The 26,290-nt window shown below is 43.8% G+C and overlaps 1 protein-coding gene across 2 annotated transcripts in view; it reads right to left on the reverse strand.

Moving 5' to 3' along the window:
• Positions 1-26,290, reverse strand: part of slit1a (slit homolog 1a (Drosophila)) — an 89,267-nt gene that overhangs the window by 56,703 nt on the left and 6,274 nt on the right. For both annotated transcript variants that reach the window (XM_042433357.1, XM_042433356.1), the window contains exons 2-4: positions 20,701-20,772; positions 18,338-18,409; positions 16,750-16,821 (exon numbers count right to left, since the gene is read on the reverse strand). In XM_042433357.1, coding sequence (XP_042289291.1) covers positions 16,750-16,821; positions 18,338-18,409; positions 20,701-20,772 — 216 coding nt within the window. The remainder of the gene's footprint in view (positions 1-16,749; positions 16,822-18,337; positions 18,410-20,700; positions 20,773-26,290) is intronic.

Here is a 26,290-nt window from a genome sequence, read left to right on the forward strand (position 1 = left end):
TGTTTTGTCACCCAATGCCGCGTTTCGTGCAATATTCATCTGAAGAAAAAAGCTCATCTCACACTCAATGAATTTTCATAAACTCTGTTTGTCGCTGATTGGTTAATGAAGGGCTACGGGCTTGACACACATGCATGTACGGGTACACACTCGCACACACCAACAACCCCATTATCCAAGCTTCAGGCGGGAGCTTTGTTTTGTACCAATGGAATCTGACAGTGATTTATGGAGAAAGGGAGTCACACTACACCCTGATACACACAGCAACACAAAGCAAGGTTACTGGCCCAAACATGGGCACAAAGAAAGGTTACTGCTCCACCAACAAAGCCACACTGACAGCAGTGCACGCTGTGGGCTGGGGTCAACACCACATCAATGCAGCCCAACGGATGAATTCAGCCGACCCACTAAATGAATGCATTGGCTGCTTTCAATAACTTGTTTTGATGAATTCCATGAATATGAATCTCTGTGCTTCCTCACTCAATGATTCCTTAATGACTCTTCCGGAAACTGCATGAGGCTTGATAAAAGCAAAACTCCCAATGTCACACTGAGTCCAAGTTTATTTGTCAGTTTCTGGAGTCATTTCCTGCTGCATTACCACTGCGGTTTTGTCAGAGTGATGAACCCAGCAAGGCCGGACACACCCTGCCTCTCAGCGCAGGTATGCCCTCCGCAGTGCCAGGCTTTCTTTTTTTCTCCTTCTGCTTGGGCATGTCAGATCCTCTTTATATCCGCTATCAGTTACAGCTCAGGTGAGGACACCACATTCTTTCTGGCTCATTATGAGTGTTGAGAACACAAGGCAGCGGTTGAGCTGGTAATCAGCAACAATTTTAACTCCACGGTTAGTTTTGGAACACACACATGCAGACGCTGCAGGAGGAAAACCGATTCCCGAGGGAATATTTTTTCTACACAGCAACCACAGAGCTTTTCTGCAGTGCTTTGCAAAATCCATTCTGGGTGCTAGATTGTTGCTGCTCACATTCATGCTGGGACAAAACAGACAGCTGTGATACACTGTCTTGTAATGTCAGCAAGCCCAAGAGAGAAGAGGAAGAGATAAGACAAATGAGGGCACAGGAGGAAGAGGAAAAGTTAACCTGTCTCATGCGCTAAAAAGTTGGATATAAGACACAAAACACACAGTGATGACTCACAGACATATAACACTGACAGTGAGTCATCCTTAATGATACTTAATGTGCGGTAAAACACTCACTGCTGGTTTTGCTCTAAGGGCACAGGGATGCACTGCAGAAACTAATGATATCAGAGAACAGGCCTCTGCAGCATAATCACAGTCACACGGACTATATAGAGTTAGAGTAAACTGTAGAGAGAGAGAGAGAGAAGGAGAGAAGGAGAGAGAGGGAGAGAGAGAAAGAGAGAGAGACAGAGAGAGAGAGAGAGAGGCGAGAACAAGACTCATTTGAATAAGAGCTCATTTTCTAAAAATGTTCTTCTCTGTTTTGCTCATTTCTTCACCTGTATTCTCTTAATGAGTGCTTCAGCTTTGGCAACAATAGTATAGGTTTGTGTTTGTGTGTGTGCGTGTGCGTGTGTGTGTGTGTGTGTGTGTGTGTGTGTGTGTGTGTGCACGAGCACGCATGTTTGCGCATGTGTGTGGAGCTTCATGAAAGCCACTCCAGGGCTCTCCAAGGCCGGCCAGCCACAGCCAGCTTGACGATTGAGGATCGGAATTCAGGAGGGCGGTTGACAAAGAGGCTCTCCCCTGGTGTGTGTTTTACAGAATGAGAGAAACACAGTATAGATGGAGAGAAAGAATAAGAGAGAGAGAGAGGGAGAGAGGGAGAGAGAGAGAGAGAGGGGGAGAGAGAGGGAGAGGAAGAGAGAGAGAGAGAGACAGAGAGAGAGAGAGAGAGAGGGTGAGAGGGAGACAAATGAAAGTGAGAGCAGGTGTGAGTGCCTGAAATAGTATTGACAACTCAAAGACAGTGGTCCATTCAGTGCTGTGTAATTGCTGTTACAGTGGCTGCTTGTTTCTTTAATTTCCCCTTTAGAGCGATACAGCAGCTCTTGTGTTACACATTAATTATGTTTTCTGGGATCCCCTATCTGCCCCTCCCCCTCACTGCTGACTGACAGCTCGGCTGCCTCCTGGCCCAGCCTGGCTCAGAGCAGGGGAGTGGGTGACTGAATAGGCTAATAAATGGTGAAGGAGGGGTTGGTCACACCCCACACTTTTGTACCAGTGCTGTCACGCCTGACCCTTAACCAAACACACACACATACATGCACCCACCCACACACACACACACACACATAAAGACACACACACACACACACACACACTTTGATGGCTAACAATGTGTGCACACAACTCTGTATGTGTGTAAATGTAGTCACACACACACACACACATGCACGCACACACACCTTCACATCACCTCTGTCAGCCCTGACCCTATACCAAATACCCAGGCTCCCCCCTGTATCCAAGGTGACCAAATGAGGCCCCAGCTATTGCCTAGCAACCGGGGAACAATGAGCTCCAAGGAGACGGAATGGCTTGAGCAAAAGGGCAGGCTATTCTCTGGAGATGGAGGGAGGGATGGAGGGATGGGAGTGGAGGGCGGGCGAGGAGGGGACGAGGGGTGATGGGAATGGTGTTAGGACACATCTTTAACCGTGTCACAAAGAGGGTGCCTGCCTGGGAAACAAGCTTGTGCTTCTCTAACCCCATTGGTCGGCTCTGTTCAACTTTGCTCCACTCAGCTCAGCTCACTCTCCCAACTTGGAGGAAAAAAAAAAACACAAAAACAATTTGACTTCCTTTTATCTACTTCACCCTCTACTCCACATATGCATAAAGAATGGCGGGAGGCAGGGAGAAAAGCCAGAAAAGCAAAATGAAGAGAAAAATAAAATATTACATAATCAGCTGTCCCGTTCTCTTCGACAGAGGAAGCTGTCAAACACTGAAAATGTCTGTGTTATGCTGAGCAGACTAACTTGGGACCAACAGCATTACAGCACATTTCCTGAGATCAGCCAAGGAAACTTTTATCTAATTAGATTGTTGACACCAACACTCCCAAGATTTAACTTTACCAGTACCGTGAAAAAAACTTTTATCAGTTCTCCATCTCTCTGCCCATGGAAGAGCGAGGGTGTTAACACAGATGTATCACCATCTTTCAGCTTTCTATATCCAGAAACACAGGTAGGAAGGTGAATGAGGGTGATATTGCCGAGGGGCCAGATGCAGCATAACAACACTCTGCCAATTCAGTCTCCATAGAAACTATTAGGAGCTATACTATAAAAAGACTAAGAAATGAGTGAAAAGTCAAACCCGCCCAGATAACTGGCTCATGCTGTAATAATTTCACTTAGCTATTTATCACAAATCCATCTTTGATGAGACTGCTGCCATTATCTCCTGACAAAAGTTTCTGGCAGTGAAAACAACTCCTGCAGGTTTCATCTGTTCTCAAAATTGACACCCCAGCGGAGTCTACAAACAAAGATGTTTAACCAATTAACTTATGAGAAAGAGCTGAGAAAGGGGGGAGCAGAGGGAAGAGAGAGGAAATGAAATGGGTAAAAAGAGTGTTGAGGAAGTGTGGAGGGCTGTCGAGCACCAGTCTGTTAGCTTGGTCATGTGAAAACTCTTTGTTAGCCATGAATGGCTTGCTCTCTTTTACAACAGCTTTATGAAGTGGAACCTGGGCATATCCCCTATGCTCCCTGTAAATACAACACACAAACTGTAGCTTTCTTTCTTTTGTACGTGGGTACACTAATTACCAGAAAGAGCTGAACCAAGCGTTACAGTATTTCAGCAATGAGAAGGAAGGAATCACCAAAGGGAAAATGTCTGTGTGTATGCATGCCTGATTTTGACAGAATAAGACTTGCTTGTGATAGCTGCTTCTTAGATTCATGCCTTTGTGACAAAATGACAAAATTTGCTACATTTCTCTGTTTTATATCAGTGTAAATAAACTATATTTGGGTTTTAGACAGTTGGTCAGACAAAACAAGAAATCTGAAGACATCACCTTGAGCTATGTGAAATTGTGACAGACATTTTTCACTGTTTTCTGACATTTTTTCACTAAATAATTTATCAAGTAATTATAAAAAAGTTGACAGAATAATTGATAATGAAAATAAGCATCAGTTGCAGCCCTGGCAATGTGTAAACATAGCCATTCTATGACGTGGGCAGGGAAGTGGCCTAATATACAAGTCAAAAGTAATCCCTGTCTCTGGACCTAATGAAGGTGTCAGGGGGAGGGAGCAATAATGGTGTGTGGCTAGGCGTTACGGATTAATAGACACACACACACACACACACACACACACACACACACACACACACACACACACACACACACTTATAGATTGGTTTTGGAGGATTTAACAGGGGTGGGCAAGGAGGATTTAGGGAGTGGCGATGCTGCTTCTGGGCAAAGTCAAATCAAAGAGTGCCAGACTGTCACTCTCTCTTTGTCCCTGGATACTACTTATTCACATGGCAAATTTATGAAGTGTTGACTCTCTCAAAGAGCAAGCAGAGAGTAGTAGAGGAAAATGCTGCAGTTTGTGTGTCTGCCATTGATTTCCGGCTCATACAGTTGTCCTGCTTAAAGTATCTGACCTTCTGTGGCCTGTAAATAACAGGAAAGGTCCCTGGGATAATGTATTGGACAGAGGAATGCAATAACTTACACAGACTATAATGATTTTCCCCATTCTTTAACAGTATTGTGTGTCTCTGTGTCTGGCTGAGGCACTCTTGACTTCATGGGAACTGTCTGCATCTCCAGGTCTGGACTGGGCTGACTTGACCTACTACTCTCCTGTTCTATGAGCCACAATCCTGGTAATATCCACTCCACTAACACCAACACCAACAACACCCCCTCCAGCCATCGGCTTGATCTCCACATGAAAGGGGCTGCGAGCTCATTACCACTGCCTAGGGCTCATCAGGGCCTCCAGTCCCCAGGCCCTTTATAAGCCAGAGAGGATGGAGAAATTCAGCCAGGAGGGAAGAGGAATGAAAGAAATCTTATATAGGGCTTGCCATCCAGGCAGCCAGGTGTTAAAGATACAGATAAGACGCAGGGAGGAAGTAATCAAGGGGGAGGAAAGGGAAGCGATAAGGAAGGTAGGACACGGTAGATGACAGAGAGGAAGTGAGGTACAGTAAAAGGGGTAGGGCGTACGATGATAAAGGGGAGAGCTGACAGAGGGAGGAGGCTTTCTACTCCTATCTCTGTGCGGTGTTTCATCCTCCGTAGGGCCCCAGTGTCACCCCGGCCTCCTCCAGCTTTGAAGTGATAATGGGACTTTTGGCTAATGCTCCACTGCAGGTGCCCCTGGCTCCCTCTCCCTCTCTGTCTCCCAGCATGGCCACATAGATGAGAGGAGATGAGAATCCTTTCAAAGTCTATAGATGAGGCCAATCTTTCTTCTCTCTCTGCCTCTCTTTCTTCCTTTCGCTCTATCTGCCACCCCCACTTACTATATCTCCACTCTATTTATTGCTTTCCAGTCACTGTCTGTCACTCTCAGGTCCTTCTATCGCCCTCTAACTCATTTTACCTTCTTTCCACTCCTCTCATTCTTTGTCTATTTACTTGATAGAACTGTAGTGCTACACTAGATTTGGGAGGGAGGCATTTTAAACTACTTGAAAAAACAATTTAGAGCTCATGGGTTGGGGGGGTCAACTTTCCAAGCTGTATAAACAATAAGTCAAGTGTAAAATAGGATATCTATAAAACGGAATTATTACAAAAGGTTTTTTATATTCCTCTCCTGCCCCACCTTCTTTTCTCTTTCACTGCTCTCCTCTCTTTCATCCTTTCTGCTTTCCAACGGTGCCTTCTATCTCTTTCCAACTCCCTCCTTCTCGATCAATATTCGATGCCTCTCTCCTCCTCCTCTTTTCTCCCTCTGAGGTGTCAGATTGGTGTGACTGCAGGCCCTCCTCCAGTTACAATGCACAACAGGTAAACACGCAAATACACACACACACACACACACACACACACACACACACACACACACACACACACACACACACACACACACACACAGATCTGGCTGCATCTCAGATGTAACACTCATTTCTGGAAGCTTTGTTTGGGTGGGGTAGGTGTGTGTATACCCTTAGTTGAAACAACAGGGAGAGGGAATCGATTCCATCCCCCAGCGATTTCCTGTTTCACTGTATAAAGCTAAGAAGGAACAACACCTCCTGCACAGAACAACATACTGTTTCTCACCAAAAAATATCTCCACAGTAGGCATACACATACACACACACACACTCTGGGGCTAATGAGATCACTGCTTCATGCTGTGATACCAGCAGGAGAGTATTGTGAGAGGGAGCCAATATTGGAAACAGATAGGCATTTGTACTGGAATTCAGTCTTTCCTCTTCGTTCTGCTCACCAGCTCTGCACCTCAGCTCAATATGTGTTTTGCTGGAATGTGGGCTGTCCATTACCTAAGCAGACAAGTGTCTTTTGTTTACTGAGAAAGTAGGATGGCTGTAGAGAGAGTGCAGAGCAAGGAGAGATAAAGGAAAGAAGCTTCTGGTTGGATTTTACATTTAAGATAGCTGAAGTAGATGAAACAGATGATGTTTAAACTAGTATTTTCCAGGAGTATGTTTACATGCACCCAAACTGTGACTCATTATTGTAAATAACCAGATAACAGTAAACAGGTCGATTAAAGTATTTCCATGACTGACAACTGACAATTTGTTTAAAAGTCAATATAATGTCTGATAAGTATGCATTTTGTTGGCGTTTATTGTTTACATATTCATACATTTACAGAGATCCTTAATGCATGTTCTTCTTTGATGCACTGTGAACCACTGATTTAGAGTTTGATCAATGTTGTATTTTCCTAAATTTGTAATGGTAGCAGAGAATGATTGACAAAAATTATGAAAAACTGAAAGTCAATATTTTGTTTGGGTGTGCTTGATTTGAAAAAGTTTTGCTTTGGAAGAGTAGTGCTTACATGTTTCATTTTCTAGATGCAGTAGCATTTCAGGAAATATTGGAACACATTAAAGGACTATTATGGTATATTAAAGGTGCAAAGTCAGCCTATAAATTCAATTGGGGCAGAAGAGAGCCGACCTTGCCTCTCTGCAAGAGACCCTTTTAGAGAAGACAGACTCATTAATAAAGCCTGAGTTACCATCTTTAAACATAATAACTTTGATATCCATAATACATAGTTACCACATACCATTGTAAAACCTTTTTTGCAAAGCTCTTAGAAAAAATTGCAGCAGAGCAGATAATTTCCTTCGTGCAAAGTAATGGTCTCTGAGAAATCAGGGTTTTAGGGCAGCTCATAGCACAGAAACTGCACTCCTTTAAGTTTTAAATGATCTTGTCTTAGCAGCTGACTGCTCAGCACACTTTATTAATCCTGTTGGATCTGCCCACGGTTTTTGACACTGTTGATCATAGTATTTTAATTGAACATCTTAAAAATTGCGTGGCCATTTCAGGTTTAGTTTTAGATTGGTTCAGTTCTTATCTCCCAGGAAGGTCATTCTGTGTGGAAATTGGGAATTATAAATCTGCTGCTATACCGCTAAAATATGGAGTTCCACAGGGATCCGTTCTTGGGCTCCTACTATTTTCCATTTACATGCTACAACTTGGTCATATTATTAAGACACACAGAGTCAGTTACCATTTCTATGCCGATGATACACTATTATACCCCTCCTTTCACACTAATGACACCAATCAATTAAACAACCCCCATGCTTGGTATTATTATTATTATTATTATTATTATTATTATATACTGATCCATAGATGCTGAGTGTTACAGCACAGCACTCAATACACTTTACTTGCAATTTTTGTTTTAACATTGAAGCTCTTTGCTTCAAAATACATTTTTCACTGCTAGACATTTTTAGAAACATCAGTTTGCATTAAGTTCACTGTGGCCTTTCTGGTGCACACACAAAATCAAATGCCAGAATAATGTGTATAAATGTCAAGAGTAATTTTAAAGACTGAAAAGTAATCAAGCTCTGTTCATTATGCTATCTGAAATCTCACCTTTAAATTCAGTATAAATTCAGGTAATGTGCACATCACAGGTGCATGACTCTGAATGTTGCCTTGATTTGGTTATAATTGCAATGCACTCAGTGACACCAGGGTGCTAGTATAAGCACAGTACCCAACTAGTGATGAGCAGCTCCGCTGGAGCTGTAGGGGAGGAGGCAATATGCTCAAGGGCACCCCAACAGTAGTTACAGAAAGAGAAACAGTGTCTCATTCACTTGGCCAACAATTTCCTAGCTGAGATTCAAACCAGCAAACCTGTTGCCACAACTTTGCGTCCTTCACCATTAGACTGCATCATCTTAACCTTATTAACATTGGGCGCACAAGGCGTCGTCTTTATGCAGTAAAACACTCAATCACCAAATTTTCAAGTTCAGCTGCTATGTGGCAGCATTTCCACAGCCTGTGGAGTCTCAAGAACAAAAGGCCTGGAGGTGTTCTAAGTATAAAGCCCTAAGAATGGACCTGCTTACCACAGACAGAGTGGAGACATAGCCCAGAGTTCACACACACATACGCAAACACACAAAAATATAGCCACAGGGAAGAGGAAGGAGTTCAACCAGAGATTCTCCTTCCAGAGGATAAAGGGATGTGTCTAAAGCCTGTAATTACATACACACACACACAACTAAAAATCCAAAAATCTCTTTCCATCCATTATACCACACTTTTCCCAAGCAATTGGATCAGATCTCTTTCACAAAATATGGGGCTCTTTTTGAGCCATTTCACCTCCCAACTTTTTCTTTTACTGTGTGAATTCCACGTGCTCAGAAAAAGATAAACAGCCTGAGTCAGAGCCCCACCAGAGCATTAGTTGCTACAGCAGCAAATCAGCAGGAGATGGGCAAAGTATGTGTGCAGTGGCATTTGTGTGATTGCGTGTGTGTGTGTGTGAAGGCATAATTTGCCCTGCAGTTTGTTTGTTTGTTCTTTTTAAATCTCTGAATCAGAGACAGAGCCTGAGGCCACAGGATAGGGCTGGAACGATCATTTACTGTACGTGTGTGGGTTTGCTGGGCACATGGGCATGTGTGGGTAGTTTCCTGCTTCTTTCTGCTTTGGAGGATGTTGGGAGGGGTTTCGATCTCCCCCCTCTCCCCTCTCACCTTTCCCTACCCATGCAAGGAGAGGCTGTGTTTGGATCTGCTTGGGTTAAATCCAACACTGAGCTCCAGAGTCTCGAGTCCAGACCCTAACAGCTCATAACTAGAGATTACACACAGATACTGTAGTCTTCTTGCTAAGCTCCTCGCACATGACACTTCCACATGATGATCCAGAGCAGATAGTGCTGATCGAAATCCCAGATCTCGAATCAAACCATAACGAGATGGACAGATGCACTGAGTCAGGGAAACACCTATTGCAGGGAGATTACACTCTATTAAGGCTGTGATGAATGACCTGGGTTTCTCATTCTGATAGCTGCGTTCATATGCCATGCTGCTTTACTGTACAGAGCCATTATACACACACATGTCCACTAAGCATGTGTTCATACACACACAAGCATGACAACCCGACTAGCATTATATGGGTTGTTAGTCCTGGCCGGGATTGCAGCATTCCACAAGCCCCTGCTTGGAGATTCCAGGGGGTGTGTGTGTGCGCATGTGTGCGTGTGTGTGTGTGTGTGTGAGGACATGAGGGGCAGCCTTTTCTCCCGTGTGTCAGTTCCAATCTGGACAAGGCGAAGCCAGCCGTCACAGACGCAAACTGTCAGCGGTGGCACAGAGAGGAGGAGGAGGAGGCCTCCTTCGGCAGTTCCGCGAGTGAAATCCCTGTGTGTGTATACTCATGACGGATCTAGACCACACTGTGATGTCTTATTCATGCCGTATCAATTCATAATGACCAGGCCAGTCCCCAATGTGGGAGCATACATGTGCGCACACCCACAAGTACTCACACATGTGCATGATTGGGACGGTCATCGTAGAATAACTTGTGTGTGTGTGTGTGTGTGTGTGCATGTTTGCTTGTGCGAATATCTAGAGCATCAGAGCTGGTATAAGCGGGTATGTAGAGCAGTGTGTACCAGATGCTGGACACACACACACACACACACACACACACAAACACACACATACACAAAACAGCACTGATGTCCCTGCGCTCTAGTGTGAATATTTAACAAGCTCCAATCCATCTGTTCAATTATTTATGAGGAAGGACACAGAATCGTTAGTAAATATAAACACTGCTGTTTCTTTGCCCTTTCTGCCATATCCTTTCTTTTGCACCTCTGACCATCTCATTCCCTCGTCTTCCAGTCTCTTCTCCTGTCCCTTTTTTTCTCTTGTCATTCTTTCTCTCTCTCGCTCCCCCTGCGCTGCTGTTTTGAATATTTCAGATGGCGGAGTGGTTTTTAAATTACCCCCTTTTGGCTTCCGCTCTTCCTCACATGGTCTGGTCTGCATTTCTCTCTCACACACGGTCCGACTCGTAAAGAAAACAGCGACAAGCCATAAAAGCCACTTTTACCAGCTGACAAGGACAGGGGCAGGAAGAGGGACAGGAGCAAGGAGTTTAGGTTTAAACATATCTTTCTCTGAGATTTCTCACTCCAAGAAAAGACCACGAGCAAAATTCTATTCACCTCCATTGTATCGGGGTGAAAAATCTCAGAGACAGATATCTCAAAACTTGGACACATTTAATCAAATGTAGAGCACGGCTAGATACCACTACAGGTAATTGAAAGTGAATGTTTTTTGCAATTTGGGAGAAGCAGCACCTTAAGTAGCCAGTTTCTCTGATAATTTCCTGGTAATTTGCTTTCATTGTGTCTCAAGTTAACTTTACTCACTGAAGTCTTTGCTATCAGTGTTTACTTAGTGTCAGACAAACCACAGTCAAGAAATCAGGATGTCTGCCATCGATGGCACAGAAACCTCCTGATGAAGACGGGTTGCCATGGGGACTGCTGCCAAGAGGGGGCCCAAACGGTCCTCTGAGAGAGAGAGAGAGAGAGCGAGAGAGACAGAGAAAGAGAGAGAGAGAGACCTAGCACGTCGAGGCAGGTCATTCATCAGCAGAGACAAAGAGAAGGAAACGACAAGACCAGCTTGGACCATTAACAGCCTGCCAGGCACACATGCGCGGACACACACACACACACACCCAGCACAGTATTATGGAAACACTTAAAAACAGTCACAAAGAGGGAAAAAAACACATTCACATATCAGTCTTTCATGCAGTCATAAACAAAAAGTCAAAAGTTTGAAAGAGTTAATTTGCTTGCTTCGTGGCACAAAAAAGTCCTGGAACACCAGAGCAGGTTTACAAGCCAATCCATCTGCAGCAAATGAATAAGGAAAATACTATATACTGAATGGTAACAAAGTCAAAAACAAGCAGGAATACTGTGACAGAGAGATGATTTATAGGTTTAATGATAGTGCACATTATTTATTCTAGATCTTCATCCCCCAAAACAATTATTTCTTCTCACACTGCGCTACCGTTCCCTAAGCATCAAGCAATCAACAAACAGAAAACACAGCATCCCTCCAACACAAACACAGAATAGGCAGCTCCGCATCAACACATAGTTGAAGCTGCTCTTTTATCTGCAGTCAAAGCCATATAAAGAACGTAATCCCTCGTGTATGCATCCCATCCACACATTAGCACACAGAGATGTAATTATAGTGTTATTCTGTGTCTGTTTGTGTCTAATTAGTGTTATTTACATTTTCCCTCTTTTCTCTTTCTTGTGTGTGTGCGCATGTACACCGTGTGTCACCCAGCCAGTGTTTCAGCGTGTGTTTAGGGTTTGTGTATATCAGTATACCCGTCGTCAAGCATTAGCACGAAAATGAAAGATGGAAAAAAGGATCTTAAAGAAGGATGAGACACGCCCCCTCTCCGTTCCTTTGCCAGGGTTTCCTCCGCTCCCCTGTAGGTGCAGGTACTACCACACCCTTCCCTCCTCCTCCTTCATACCCCCCAGGGAGACACACAAGGGAAAACCTCTCCTAACTATCCCCTCACCCCACTACGTAATACCGCATGTTAGCCATTAATGAAAGGAACACCCCTTCAAACAAGCCTGTGTTGTTGCCGGTGTTACACCGTATTTGGTGACCCAACAGATTCTGTGACCTGCCCTGATATTCTTACCCTAACCATCTCACTCCTCATGCCTAAAGCTAATCAACCCTAACCAACACTGCAGGTCACAGAATCTGATGGGTCACCAAATACGGTGTATCACCGGCATTTGTTTATGGCAGCAACAAGCAACACGGTAATCAAAAACCACAAAATACCCCTTCGCCTCCTCCTCCCCCAGCCCCCATTCTGAGCTCAAACCAGATGCCATTCCCCAGGGCCAGCTATCAGGCTAACTGTTCCGCACTCCTCCAACTCAACTCACCTATCACCTCCTTTTGCCTCCATCCTTCCTCCTGCTCTCCCACTGCGAAAAGACACTAATTACAGACATGGATGAGTAGATTACAGATCTGAAGTGCAGTGGAAGTGGGATGAGGAGAAGTCAGGGGTGGTGGGCTGGGGGCAACAGGTCGTTAACACTGATGAATGCAACTCTATTTTCGCTGTTATTGTTCACTGATGTTCTGTGCTGTGCCTCTCGCCTCTGCGCCGCAGTTCCCATGCCTTCTCATCACTGCCATCCATCACAGGCAGCTTTAACTAACTCTAACTATCTCTAATCATCTCTAATCAATTCCAATTATCTCTGCTCAGCCCCTCATGCATCAGTGTCTCTGGTATCTCTCGGGCATGGGAAGAGACAGGGGAGCAGGGGTGTAGATAAAGAGGTGGGCTCTCAAAACAGAAAGCTGAACACATAGCTCAATAAAACTGTAGCTATTCAGCACTATTCTCTGTTTTCTACATAAAACAGGACATTTAGAATGACTCATTTTGCACAACTTCAACATAAACACACTTTTCATTTATTGAAATACTTTGGATAGCCAACCAACTTGGGATCAAACTTTAGTTATTATTCTAAAACATAGAAAGTAATTATTGCTCAATATGATTTTCTCCTAGTGCTGTACTTTAGTAGGTTTAAGATTTTTTAAAATCAGTGCTCTAGCCAGAACACTTTTCATTATTTCTCCATCCTCCCTTTGTAGTGAAAACTCATTACCCCGTTAGTTTAATGACTGCATGGGAGTCAAGTGTGTAAAAACTCCCCACAAAACAACAGTCCTCTGCTCATTTAACCAACGGCCTTTTATTAACCCGGCTAGCTTTTCCTCAAAAGTTTAATGAGAGCAACGATCTCATCTGCTATCCCTCCCTCCTCTATCCCCTACGTCCTTCTTTCTGTTTGTCCTCTCAGCAGGATGCCGAAGACAAATAGCCACTTTGTTATACAAGCTTTTCCACAAACCCTCACTCCAGAATGAGCAAAAAGAGGGGAGTAAAAGAGATGGAGAGGAAGAGTGTAAAAAGTACAGAGAGAGGGAAAAGGGGCAATTAATCCTGCGTCCAAAGAGAAGAGAAACCATCTGGGTTAGTGCTCCACCTTAGGGCAGTGGGCTTTCACATTAACCCCTCTTGTTAAGATCATAAAGGCAGACCCTAACAAGCCCCAGTGAGCACTTTGAGCAAGTGCAAAGACACACACACATATAACCATAAGATCTCCGCCAGATGTGTACAGTCAAGATGGCGGTGAAGATAACAAAAACAGGGATTTATTTATCAGGTATGGAATTAATCTGCAGATGCTCTGGTTCAAGATGAGACCAAACTTTCAGTTTTTTAGCCATGACAAAGGCTAAAATGCGGCCTGCAACAGACTAGGAAAGCCTTGTTTTAAGCCTAGCCGATTGACAGAAATGCCTTTTGCTATGTCGCAATGCACATCGTAAAACGGCGAGGACTGCTGCAAAAACGAAAGTCTAAGTTTTATGATGGGCTCATAAGGAATCATCAATATTTATTTGAATTCACAATACAATCTGCTCTCAAGGTACCGAAATTTGGCACCAATTGATCAGACATGGCAACAAGGCATGGTTGTCCCTTGCAGAAACAAGATTCCTAACTGAAGCAGTTGTTGATCACCCCCTACCGGCTAGTTAAGAGGAGTGAGGAGTCAGCAGTCAATGGCGGTATAAAACAGCGCAGTCGATGGCGTTATAAAATAAAATTTTTCAAAAATTGTGAATCACCACAATCACGAGAGGTCCTTGAGCACGCAGTCATAAATGTGCACAAAAGATATTAGGCTGATGGGGCCAGTAGTATGTGAGATTAGCTGCGGACAGATACACACACGGACACACGCATGATCTCCTCCAGGCTTATGCCTGGCAGAGATAAATATATATACATATGCGACCATATACTCTCTTTCTCTGTCTCTGACTTTCTCTCTTTCTCTCTCTCTGTCTTCCTCACACACACACACACACACACACACACAAAAGTAAATATGAAATAGCGAAGAAAGTCTTCCCCTGGGAACTGAGAACCTTTTAAGTCCATTAAAAGCTGCTGGCGGGAGCAAGACAGGCTGTAACCTAACCGCATCAGACTGGAACCAGAATCCATGGTGTGGCCCAGACACACAACTCAGGAGTTAAGAAACACATTAAGAAAAACCTTTGTCTTTTCCTGCTGTTCCTGATCCCACACTACTAGACCTAATTTTTAACAAGTGCTAGGAGTCTTCAACAAAGTAATACCTGTCAATCAACCACAGATTGTATTATTTTCGATTCCATGGTCCTGGGTCGTACATTTGTTTTAACTGCTAAAGAATATACAGCGCATTCACACCTGGAAAGCTTCAAGGTCCATTACGGTTCTCTTTTATCCAGCCAAGGATAAAGAACTAATGAGTGTATACACAGACACATAGCAAATCGATCAAGCAATGTTAAACAAAGTCTCTTTATCCAGAATGTGGCTGAAAATCCACCGCTAGGTTTAGAATAATGAGCGTGAAGTTAGACTGGATGAAACAGGGGAGCTGTGTTAGCACAATCCTCTGGCTGTTGGCAGAGCCTGTTGCTCCAGATGGACTAATCACGCTTGTTCAAGGCCATCCGCTGGTCTGGAAGGCCTTGGTCTGCTCTGTGTCTTTTCCAGCTAGACAGACAACTCAGAGCTGCTCAGTGTTAGCGACCCACAAGCAGGCCAGCCTTGCCCCAAAGGATGACGCTTTGCCCTAAAACCCTACAGGATGACTTTGGCATAATGATAGGTGATGTGGGGAGATAGTTGCGAGGAAGTGACAGATAGATTCAAGATGGTGTTAAACATCAAACGCAAGATAAACAGATGGGGGGCTGAGGCCAGGATCATTGGTTAGTAGTACCACTATGCGGATAGAAGGGAGGGAAATGATTTTTCCATGTCCCACTGTTTCATTATTCCCAGATGCTCCAGGTAATCTGAACTGGAATAATGAGAGCTGGAATGATCAGCTAGCAACAGCGACACTGATTATCCCAAAGATTAAAAAAAACACTAAGCCTTTATGCAGATGGGAATAAAGTTTAGTATTACTGTGGGATTGCCTCACTGTATGGGGCACATAAGTGTAAGAATGTGTGGGTGTGTGACATTATTGGATTGGCCTTAAGTGGAAACCAAATCAAGACAATAGCCGTGTTTCCATCTAATGTCAAGTGAAATTTAAGTGAACTTTTGAAATGTCATAAAAAGAAAAAAAAAGTGAATAGGTGTGATTCCATCAACTGGTTTGAAGCGAATAAACCAGGCTACGCAAAGCGTACTTTCATCAGAAGTTGGCAGTATAGGGTACATTAAGCATGGCTGTAATCAACAGAGTAGAAGAAGTAGATGTTGCGAACGGAAACAAAACCATCTACGAGAGAAAAATGGAGAGAGGTCTTCAGGAATTTGTTTCAACTGGGCAAGTTGTAATTTTTCTTTCATGTCAGCTAGTGTTGGCCATGTTTTTGTGTGAAAATGGGAATGGGAATATCTGGGAAGACGCTTTTTTGCAAAATTGAGGAAGTTTTTTCAATTTTGCCTTTTCCATCAACCTTTTCTAATGCAATACTTCAAAATGCACATAAAAATACACTGATGCAAACAAGGCTTGTGATGACACATTTCATTCATTGGATGGAGACATACGAGTCCACTGACAAAACGATCTCATTAAGACACGCAGACATCCTTTAACCTGGAACAATGTTCAAAACCTAATGTGTCCCTTAGCTCAAGCCCCAGTGTCACACCAACTCCCTGTCACCAGTGGATTCTCTCACAGACAGAGTAGCACAGAGAAATTGCAAATGACTTAGCATGAAGGCCCAACAATATGGAACAAACTCAGATGTTCTACTCATGCAGTCCACTTTGTCTCGCCGACAATAAGAATAGTGGGGATCACAGGGAAGACGCACACATCTTAATTATTGGGGATAAAGTCAAGACCTGCTGACATTCCAGCAAGTGAAACTGAAGCTTAATCGTTGTTTAATTGTGTTTAAACCACACTAAACCAAAGCCAACATTCATCAAACCTGCTGAAACCATGCTGTGCAGTGTTATAGAACATAATATCTTTGAGCGACATTGGTGTTGAGAGAGATAGCATGTGTACTGACAGAGAAGGAAAAGTGAGTGTACTCAATTGAAATAAAAAACTGAGTGTACTTACAGTCGAGACAGGGCAGGGTTCTTCTGAAACAGCAACTCAGGAAGCTGCTGCAGTTGATTACGGTTCAGCCGCCTGCGGCAGGGAAAACATATGATCAACCAGTGAGTTTGTATGTGTGTGTCTATGCATGCGTGCCCTTGAGTGTGTAGGCTGTGAATAATTTCTGCAAGCTGCCGTAGAATCGGCTTAGCCACAGGCTATTGTGTTTCAGTGTGCTCTGAATGTCACATAAATATCCAACTGAAAGTTCAGGGAATTAAACTGCTAGTCAGAGACAGCGTCGTAAATTATCTCTGCACAGTTAAATTACAATGCTGCACCGGGTAGAATTCAGTCCTCTGCTGACTTTCCCAGAGTAACAGAATAGCAACATTTCCATTTAAACAAGTGAATTACATCCACCAGTTATCTGAACATGAGCAGATTTAATCTGGGGTAAACTATCAAAACAAGATGTTTCTAAATAAAATTAAGAGAAATGGATGAGCCTATTCAAGCCCAAGGAAGCAGTGACAGGAATGGTGGTTGGCAACAGACTCCATGTCAAACAACTAACGTCCAAGACTGGCAGGCTTTATGCAAATACAACAATTAAGTCAATGAGGAACAGACTGTTGCTAATCTGTTGGAAACCACAACTCTCTTCCCCCTGAATGGCCCATTGGAGGCACATGGGAGCGAATACAGCGGCTGTGGCACAGAGAGGCTGCAAATCTGAAAGGCAGGCTGCTGCCATGCCTTCAGACACTTTCAGACAGATGTTGGGACCAGTGCCACTCTCTGTATACACTGAGAAGAGTGCTTGGCCAGCTGAGGTGGAGATTTAGTGCGTAATGGGCATTAATGGTCTGCTGCTGCTGCTGCGTTCACACTGAACTGTACCTGCTGGTGGGTTAGTGGCTTTTAAACATTAGAGAAACGAGCCGCTTAATTTCCACATTGGTCTGGCACATGGATATGTCTACCCAAAGTTTGGGATCAGTTGAATATGGAGAGGGAGGGAAGGCGAGTGGTACATGGCCTCTAGTTTAGTGATGTAAATTGTTAATGTGGGTTTCAGATCAGGGGAAAGTCTTTTATAAGTTAACCACTATGTGTGCATGACGGCATGTGTCCATAAAGTCATCTGCTGTGCAGGTTTCCATGTGGGTAGCACTATTGATTTGCTAATAGGCTGGTTGAGGTGTGGTTGACTGTGTTTGTGTGTTTTCTCAGCCGGTTTACAAGCTGTCGAGGAGTCCTGGTGCTGTTCAGATGAGCCAGGGTCTGCGGTGGGGGAGGCCTCTTAAGCCCACATATCCCACTGAGGGCATTCCTGTCAGGCAAAGCTAATAAAAAATACCCCCAGCCCACGCTGTACCCTCTCAGCACCATCCGACCACAATGGAATGACAGGGAAGTGCCTCATACTTGATCCGCCATTTATGGTTGGTTCCTCCTGTTAGTCCCATTACACACAACTAATACAAGGACTCAACAGAGATCAGTAGAAGGGTGGGATTTTCATTTGAAGTTCAAGTTTAGAAAAGAAATAAAAATGTGTTATTTCTTGTAAGTCTATCTGTAGACGACCCTGGGTGGTACTCACAGTCTCTCCAGCTCCTTCATGTCATCAAAAGCCCCACGCTCAATCACAGTAATCTGATTCTCCATCAGCTGCCTGCAGAGAGAAGACAAGAAAGACAGAGAGTTTTAGAAATTACGTGACACAGTGCGGCTTTGATTTTTTTTGTGTGTAGATGGTCACTCCAGCTTTAACAAAGTATAGGGGGATTTTGGGGTTTGGGTGGCAAGATTCTTGCAGTATGTATATTCAAGCTGGGTGCAGTATATTCAACACCTCACACACAAACACACACACACACACACACACACAGAGGGCAGTGGTGTGGACTGAGGGCACTGTGTGGAATCTTGGCAAAAGAAGCAGGGATAGCAGCCAGGAAAGTTTTCCAAGGTGGCTTAGAAAGTGTGGGTCTGGGCTCTGGTGTGGTCCACTGGGTGTAGCAGCTGGGTGGAGACGGGACGAAAGGTAGGCAGGGGGTCAGAGAGTGTGAGAGGGGAAACTGAGTTGAGCTCCAAGGTTTTCATAATTGGCACTATCAAGGGAAAGTAGTTTGTGTGTTTATGTGTGTCTGTTGGATGGCATAATTGGACAGTATCAGAGCTGCGGGCACTACATCAAGGCTATTAATGATACACAAACAAGGATGCACATACACATACAGTACAAGCACACAATCATGCACGCAAGCAGGAACACAGCCTTTCCTCACCTACACTGCCAAAGCTAACGCACAAAAAAGAGGCGTGGATGGTTTTGGAAGTGTTACAATAACACAAGGTCGGGAAGGAGAGAAAAGCGTCCAGCAGCTTTAGAAGCAACAAGAGCGTTCCTTCATTACGTATACAACTGTTCTGTGTTGAAGGCAACCTCTCATGTCTCCTGTGAGGCTGCGCCGAGCTGCAACTCAGCAGTCTGGGCTTCCTCCCCATCGAATATAAATGCTAATCACTGTTCGCACTCCATAAACATAGAGAGAAAAGTGCAATTCACCTCCGATCTCTTTCTCATGAATTTAGATGGAAGTGAAAAAAAAATCGTGATGAGTACTTCTGAATTGAGTGAACTTTTTTATAGATAGTCTGAGTGCATATAGCTCTCAATTTCTCTGATCTCTTTCTACCCACCTTTTCCCGATTGTTCCTCTATTGTGTCTGAGTTTCCTCACACACACACACGCATACACAAATTGCTGATTTAGACCAACCAAGCACCCAGTGCCATACGAATGGAGGTAAATCAGCTGTGTTGGTTTTGGACTGACAGGATAGATGGCAGCTGACTGTAAAGATAAACCTCCTGTTTATCTTTTCCTGTTTGGCTCCTTCTGGGGGTTGCTCAGGGGTCAGCAGGATCAGAGGTCACCCTTTAACACCTCCAGACAAACTTTTTTTCTGTCTGCACATACAGACATGCATGCACCTAGACCATGTTAACCATGTATCATGTATATGTTTGGCTGCCATTTAAGAAAGCGAGCAGAGCCGGTATGTGTTTGTGCATGTGTTTATTACGTGTAGCGCAGCGGTGGCTGTGAGGGAAACAGAGACTTTATAGCAAGGGAAGTTGTGTCTTTAGTACCCCTGCAAGGAGTTGTTTCCTTCTTACCTTCTAGTGACAACCTGGCGACATGAAGGCATTTAACCTCCACGTGGAGGTAGAGGGTGGTGCAAAGGCAGACGTGAGGGGACAAGGAGCTTTGGGAACTAGCTGAAGCTCAGAAAAGAAGCGTAGGACAGGGGGATGGGCAAGTAACGATGAGGCTCGAAAATAGTCGGGCTTTGCTGGGCAGTAGGAATTATGTGCAGCTCGTGTTACATTTAAAACATGTTCAGGTCTACACAGCTTCCCCTTCGGCAGTGTTTTTATCACCTATGGCACTACTCGCAAGTGTGTGTGCACACATGCACTCATATAGACACTTTTACAACTACTTTATTACCTGAAGTCACAAGTGCTGTTTAATTTCAACACAGATGGAGTCAATGACTTCACCTGAATGTGTTAACTGTGTGGAGAGCCTATTTAGGACCAGCGCTTGTGTACACATAACTTGTTGATGTGTGGGAACAGAGGGCAAGTGAGCATGTATGTGTCTAAGGGACAATGAGTGCTACTACAACAGACAGAATCCAGTGAGAGAGAGGTCCATTACACTGCTAGCTGCAGTCACTCAGTAGCTTAATGTACTCTGGAGTAGGACTCTTGACAGAAGCATCTCCACTTCACTGGGTTTATGCAAATTCGAGCATTTCCAGCAAGTCTGTACAACTTGTAAGCTGCGAGGTTAGATACAGCACATGTATGCATGAATAGATAAATTCAGACACTGACATGCACCACACATACAAACATCATCACACATGAACATGAAGGGAAGTACTTACAGAACTCGGAGGTACTTGAGTCCAGCAAAGTCACTCTTGGTGATGCGTGTGAGATTATTCCCATTCAGCTCCCTGCAAAGACAGACACGCAAACATATATGAATAATTTATCTTTATTCTCCCTCCGGACCTGTTCAGCCTGATGACTAAAAGCAAACAGTGGCATGGAGGCATTTTTGTCTGATACCTGACTCAAAATCCTATCAGGAGGTTTGCAATACATACACACAACACACATTTAGGCACACGTGACACACTCACACACAGTGCCCCAAGCTGTGTGCTAAAGCATATTCCTGGTGTAATATGTGCTAAGAATGTATTTAATTGCTGGTGCTTTTATGAAATGCAAATTGTTTTGGATGTGATGTTACATGTATATTGGAAGGATTACAAAGGTTGTGTTAAAGGGAAGTTCACATTCCTCTCTAATTCCTCTGGGACATATTAGAAGTTCTATTAAAATGTAAGACACATTTGAGTTGCCTGTTTGTCTTTCTATTCCAGCCCTCACCCACCAACACCCACAACCCCCCTGCCTCTGTCTGTCTGCCATGTCCTTCTACTACTGGTGGGGATTAGCAGGAGCCAGCAGAGGGGATTTGGGTAGGGCCACAAGGCCAGAAAGCTAAGTGCTGTGGATATAATGGGAGCAGCCTCCCTGCTGAGAGCTGGCCATTGCTGCAAAAGAAAGGAGAGACTATATAGTTGATAAAGAGACATTTTGAATTTGCTCTTGGGCTCTTAGGTAACCACTGTCTACCTGCTGGCAATAACTCTTTCCAAAGAGTTACTTAATTAAGTCTAATGGTAGCATGCTGAACTTGCCTATGGCATCCTCAGATTATTTGGTGTATTCATAGCTTACTTGAGCTGATGTAAGAAAGGTTTATACTGTCCTGTGTTACTGCACAAGATTCATATTTAACCTCAGTAGCAGATTGTATTCTCATGACAGACGAGAAAGAAAGCAAGCAAAGCACGCAAACCATACAAGCCACCCAGGCGTTGAGAGTAATCAAAATATGCAGAGTTTCTCTGTGCTACTGCTATTTCTAAGCATTATGGGTCCACCCTACCCTTTCCCCCTCAACCCCTCGCTCCAAAGTACAACCAAAAAACTGGTTCCAAATCTACGCCGAAAGCACTGGTCTCTCTTTCTCTCAGTCACTCTCTCCCTCTCTCGTCTAATGACCACTCCAGGGACTGTAGCGCTATGCAGTACTAAAGAGAACGGTCATTAGACAGATGGTGTGTGTGTGCGTGCATGCGTGAATGCGTGTGAGTGTGTACACAGGTGCATCGACAGGCCAAGCGACAGAGCCACGGGAAATAAATAATGGACTGGGCTTCATTAGCCTGGGCTCCGATACACACATGTGGTGCTCATTACAGGTGCTTACGCAGATAGGCACACACATACGCTCACACATAATTCTGGATTCCCAATGTCTTATCTTCAGGGTGGTCATTGCTGATGACACCCGGAGAACATTAGAAAGGAGAAAGATAGAAGAGGGGAAAGGGAAGAAAGATGGTTAAAGTGAGGGGTAGCAGTGAAGAAATCTGTGGAAAAATGACTCACACATAAACAAGTAAAACCACACTCTTCTTCTCCAGCAATAAGGTCTTGCTTTATCCTGTAATAAGAGACATGCCATAGTTTCTGCATGTACTCTGGAGTTGACTAATCAAAGCAGTTATGCAAAACATCTCAAAGTGTTTTTTTCAGTTGAGATCTGGCGACTGAACTAAATTTAATCGTTCTGGAAATGTCTTCAGAATTTATTGCATTATCCTACTGAAAGTGTCCATTTAAAAAACAATATACTGGCCATGCACCTGTTCAGCAATACTGTGCCATTTAGGCAATGCTCAAATGCCACCAGCAGCCTATGAAGTTTTAAACTTGTCGAGATGGATCCATGGATCCACTCTGTTTATGAAATATTCTGACCTTTCCTTTGGCATTTTGCAACAGCAACGATGCAATATTTTCAACTCCTTGAAAATTGCCCAGGTGATAATCGGGTCCTTAAAAATTGCCAAGGTAATAATGTGCTCAATGTAGCTCATCCACTTCAAGGATTGATGACTCGTACTTATTCACATGACCTTCTGCAGTTAACTTACACTGAGCTATAAATTGCACATTTATGAGATTCACTGTCCCATGCAAGCCGTTTTGCATAAACAGAAATGAAAGTGGACATTGGCTTTATGATAAGAGCACATGGCCCATTTATAGTGCTAAAGCTCCTGATGTTTGACCCCAGCTGATGATGTTTGCTGACCCACAGGAGGATTCTGCCTCTGGGATAACTTGGCAAGTTACTCCCTTGTCTGCGAGGATGCTCCACTGCTCTGGTTGACTGAAAGTAGCTGGGATTCACATCAGCTTTAGACAGGGAAGAATGTGCGCACACACATACACACACATGCAGTGGTAGATATAAAAAAGGTCAATGTAGTTCTGCATGGATAAGCAAATCTAGGTGAACCCATAACTTAACTACAGAGAGGTAAGAGAATATGAACTCTGCAGTGTTCCTTACAGTCTCCATGTCTAAATAAAGGCGCTGCATGCCAATGTAATACACAGTGTCAATGTCTCAAAGAAAATCTGCTGTTTATTAGCTAAAATATCAGTCGCTGCTATTTTCTTTGTTTTACAATCAAAGAAAGCTAAGCAATAGCTTTTGGCACAGCAGCAAAGGCACGTTCACTCCTTTCACAGACAGATGTTTTGTAGTACTGACTTTGTGCGGGTTTTCACATTACAGCACTGCGGTATTACTTTGGAGGCTGAAAATTATTAGGTATCATTCCCAGTTCCTGCAGCGAAAGATTTCCACCTCCAACTGCTTCAGTCAAATCCATTCCATCCTCTGGAAACTCTGTAAGGATTCCCAGTGCTGACACACTTCCTGAAGAGCCAATGGATTTATGACATCACTATCTAATCCTTCTTCATCTTCCGTGCCCAGTTGATTGATGCCTGGGAGTACTTCCTGGTGCACCTTCCCATGGGTGGACACGCGGCAGCTATGCTCCACCGCTCCACATCTCTATAATTCAAAGGGGCTCAGAGCACTGCTACATCGCTGAAAAACTCATTATGTTTATTTCTGCCAGCTGCTGGGGTCCCCAGGTCTGAAGGGGACCTGGTTTGAATTGAGCAACATTACATGAAATGGAACCCCAAGACTAGAGGGAGAATAAGCAAACACACTGGCTCGCTAACGCCTGCACACAGATACACTCCCAGAGAGATACAAATATCCACATGTGCTCTGTTTCTTACACACATACACGAAGACCATACAAATATACCGTATCAAGGAATGCACACAAGCACATCTACTGGCATATACTTAATGCCCGTGGGAAAGGCAATTGTGTTCCGTTGGGAGCTGGCCAGAGCAAGCGAACATAATGATCACAGGAGAAACTACTGTTGGCTGCACAGCTTTTCACCGACATTATCGATTTATGCAGAAATGCTGCAGAACTGAAATAAATCAAGACGCAGTGGGACAGTGCGGGCTAGCAAACAAGGCAAAATGATGAGTCAGTATCTTAAAAGGAGGCACAATAAAGCAGACCACTCTATTGAAAGTTTTTTTTTTTTTTATATCAGATGCACTAAAGCTGACACATCATAACGGTTTCACGAAGCTGTTTTTCATTGATCAGCTAAAATGCCACAGTTTGGACTTCTATAACTCTCTTCATCTGCAACACACTGTGTCCCAATTCTGGAGTTGGCGGTGGTTCATAAAGGTGGCTCATGATTGGAACCAAGCTTTAGCTCAATAGTCTCTTGCCTGCAGTCACAGCACAATTGTCAATTCAAAAATTACTCACAGGATATGGCAAAAATTAGGCAGAATAAGAATTGTGGTCAAGATTGCAAGCTTTAGTTACTGGGGACAGCATTTCAAAAGTTGAAAAAGTGTGCCTTTTATCATAAACTTAACTTCTCCCTCTATCCCTGTCTAAACATCCATGCAGCATCACTCTTTTTTTGCTGCGTGTCTTTTTTTTTCTGCATGTACTTAACTTATATAAGCGGACATTGACCAAAACAGCAATATGACAATACCTCATCTAGAGGTCCATCATATCCTCTTTTTCAAAATTGGATTAACATTTAGGATTCTTTTGCAGGTCAAAGTTCAGTCAGACTGAACTGTGAAGGAAATGCATCTTGCCTCCTTCTTCCTTTCAAATTAATGAGATGCAAATTTTGCTGAGACCATGGCACTAGCTTTTCAATATCACATTTTTAGGAGGTAACAATGTGCTCTGCTCTGTATCAATCTTTTCATGATCAGTGTTTCAATGCAATGAATTACCTCCTCGTGGCTATCACTGCTCATGCTAACTACTTCTAAGTTCTTCTGCTGCTCTTGCTCCTGCCATACACGGAAAATAAAATAACCTAATGTGCACAAAAGGTGTCTTTTGTAAAGACCCACTAGACAAGTGTTAAACTGGCAACTTTTTGTGTTAAATAAATAAGAAATAGAGAGTAGTGCAGACATTTATCACCTCAATTGTTGACACTAGATTTAAACGACTTGTTAAGGTGTGTATTTTTTGCTGTGCAGCCATTCTGTATTGGTGCTGTGAGCACAACAGGACCATTTGTCCTGAACAGCTTTAGCCTGGCAGGGGAGGCAGAAGCCAGCTGATTGAGGATCGGTGGCAATATGCTGTCCAAACTCCTCACTGTGGAAACAAGCTGATGACCAAAAGCCTAAAGGTCCTGTATGGTCTAAGCATGGATGCTCATTAACCACAATCACACACCGATAATGCTATTTGACCAGACCAGCAAGCAGTCTCCCTAATGAATGAACTGAACAGGTTGAGAAGCTGCGGAAGTAATATTCCTCCTCCTCCAGACTCTACAACATATGGACATGACAGCCGTGAAACACGCAGGAAGAGAGAGAGCCGGAGAGAAGATAGAGTCACTGAGAGACAGAAAGAAGAGAGAGCTTCTCTGACAGTGTTGTTAGCTGCCTGAAAGCGACGGTGTGGAGCAGTGTGGTGGAGTGTTGCAAGTAGCTGGGGAGCTGTGAAGAGCTGACGGGCTGTCTGGGAAACGTCAGCGGAGAGATGAGGCCTCTGCGGCTCGTAGACTATGAGGAGAAAGTGACCTACATACTAGTTTGTCCAACAGTATACGGAACCAGGCAGTACCATGCAGGCTCACAACAACCTCCTACTTGACGATAGACGCACTGAGAAAGAAAAGGAGAAAGTCTAAGCAAGAGAGAGAGCGAGAAAGCAGACCACCATAACCAAAATAACACACTCTTCAACCTAACTGGAACACTTCTATCCACACTAAGAGGTCAGATTTCTGCTCAGCTTGAACAAAACATTCCCTCTCTATTGAATTGTGGCTTTCAGACGAGCAGTTACGGCCCTCAACTGTACATTTTTAGTGTGTTTGTGCACCAGTGAGCGTCTTAAGTGTGTTGTTGCGTGTGTGTGCTGTATGTAAAGACTATGTCTGAGAGTGTTTTCCCGGCTCCTGGGCTCCTCAAGGGCTTTTTACAGTTTTCATTCTGCTCAG

Source organism: Thunnus maccoyii, chromosome 14, assembly GCF_910596095.1.
Source record: "Thunnus maccoyii chromosome 14, fThuMac1.1, whole genome shotgun sequence".
NCBI lineage: Eukaryota > Metazoa > Chordata > Actinopteri > Scombriformes > Scombridae > Thunnus > Thunnus maccoyii.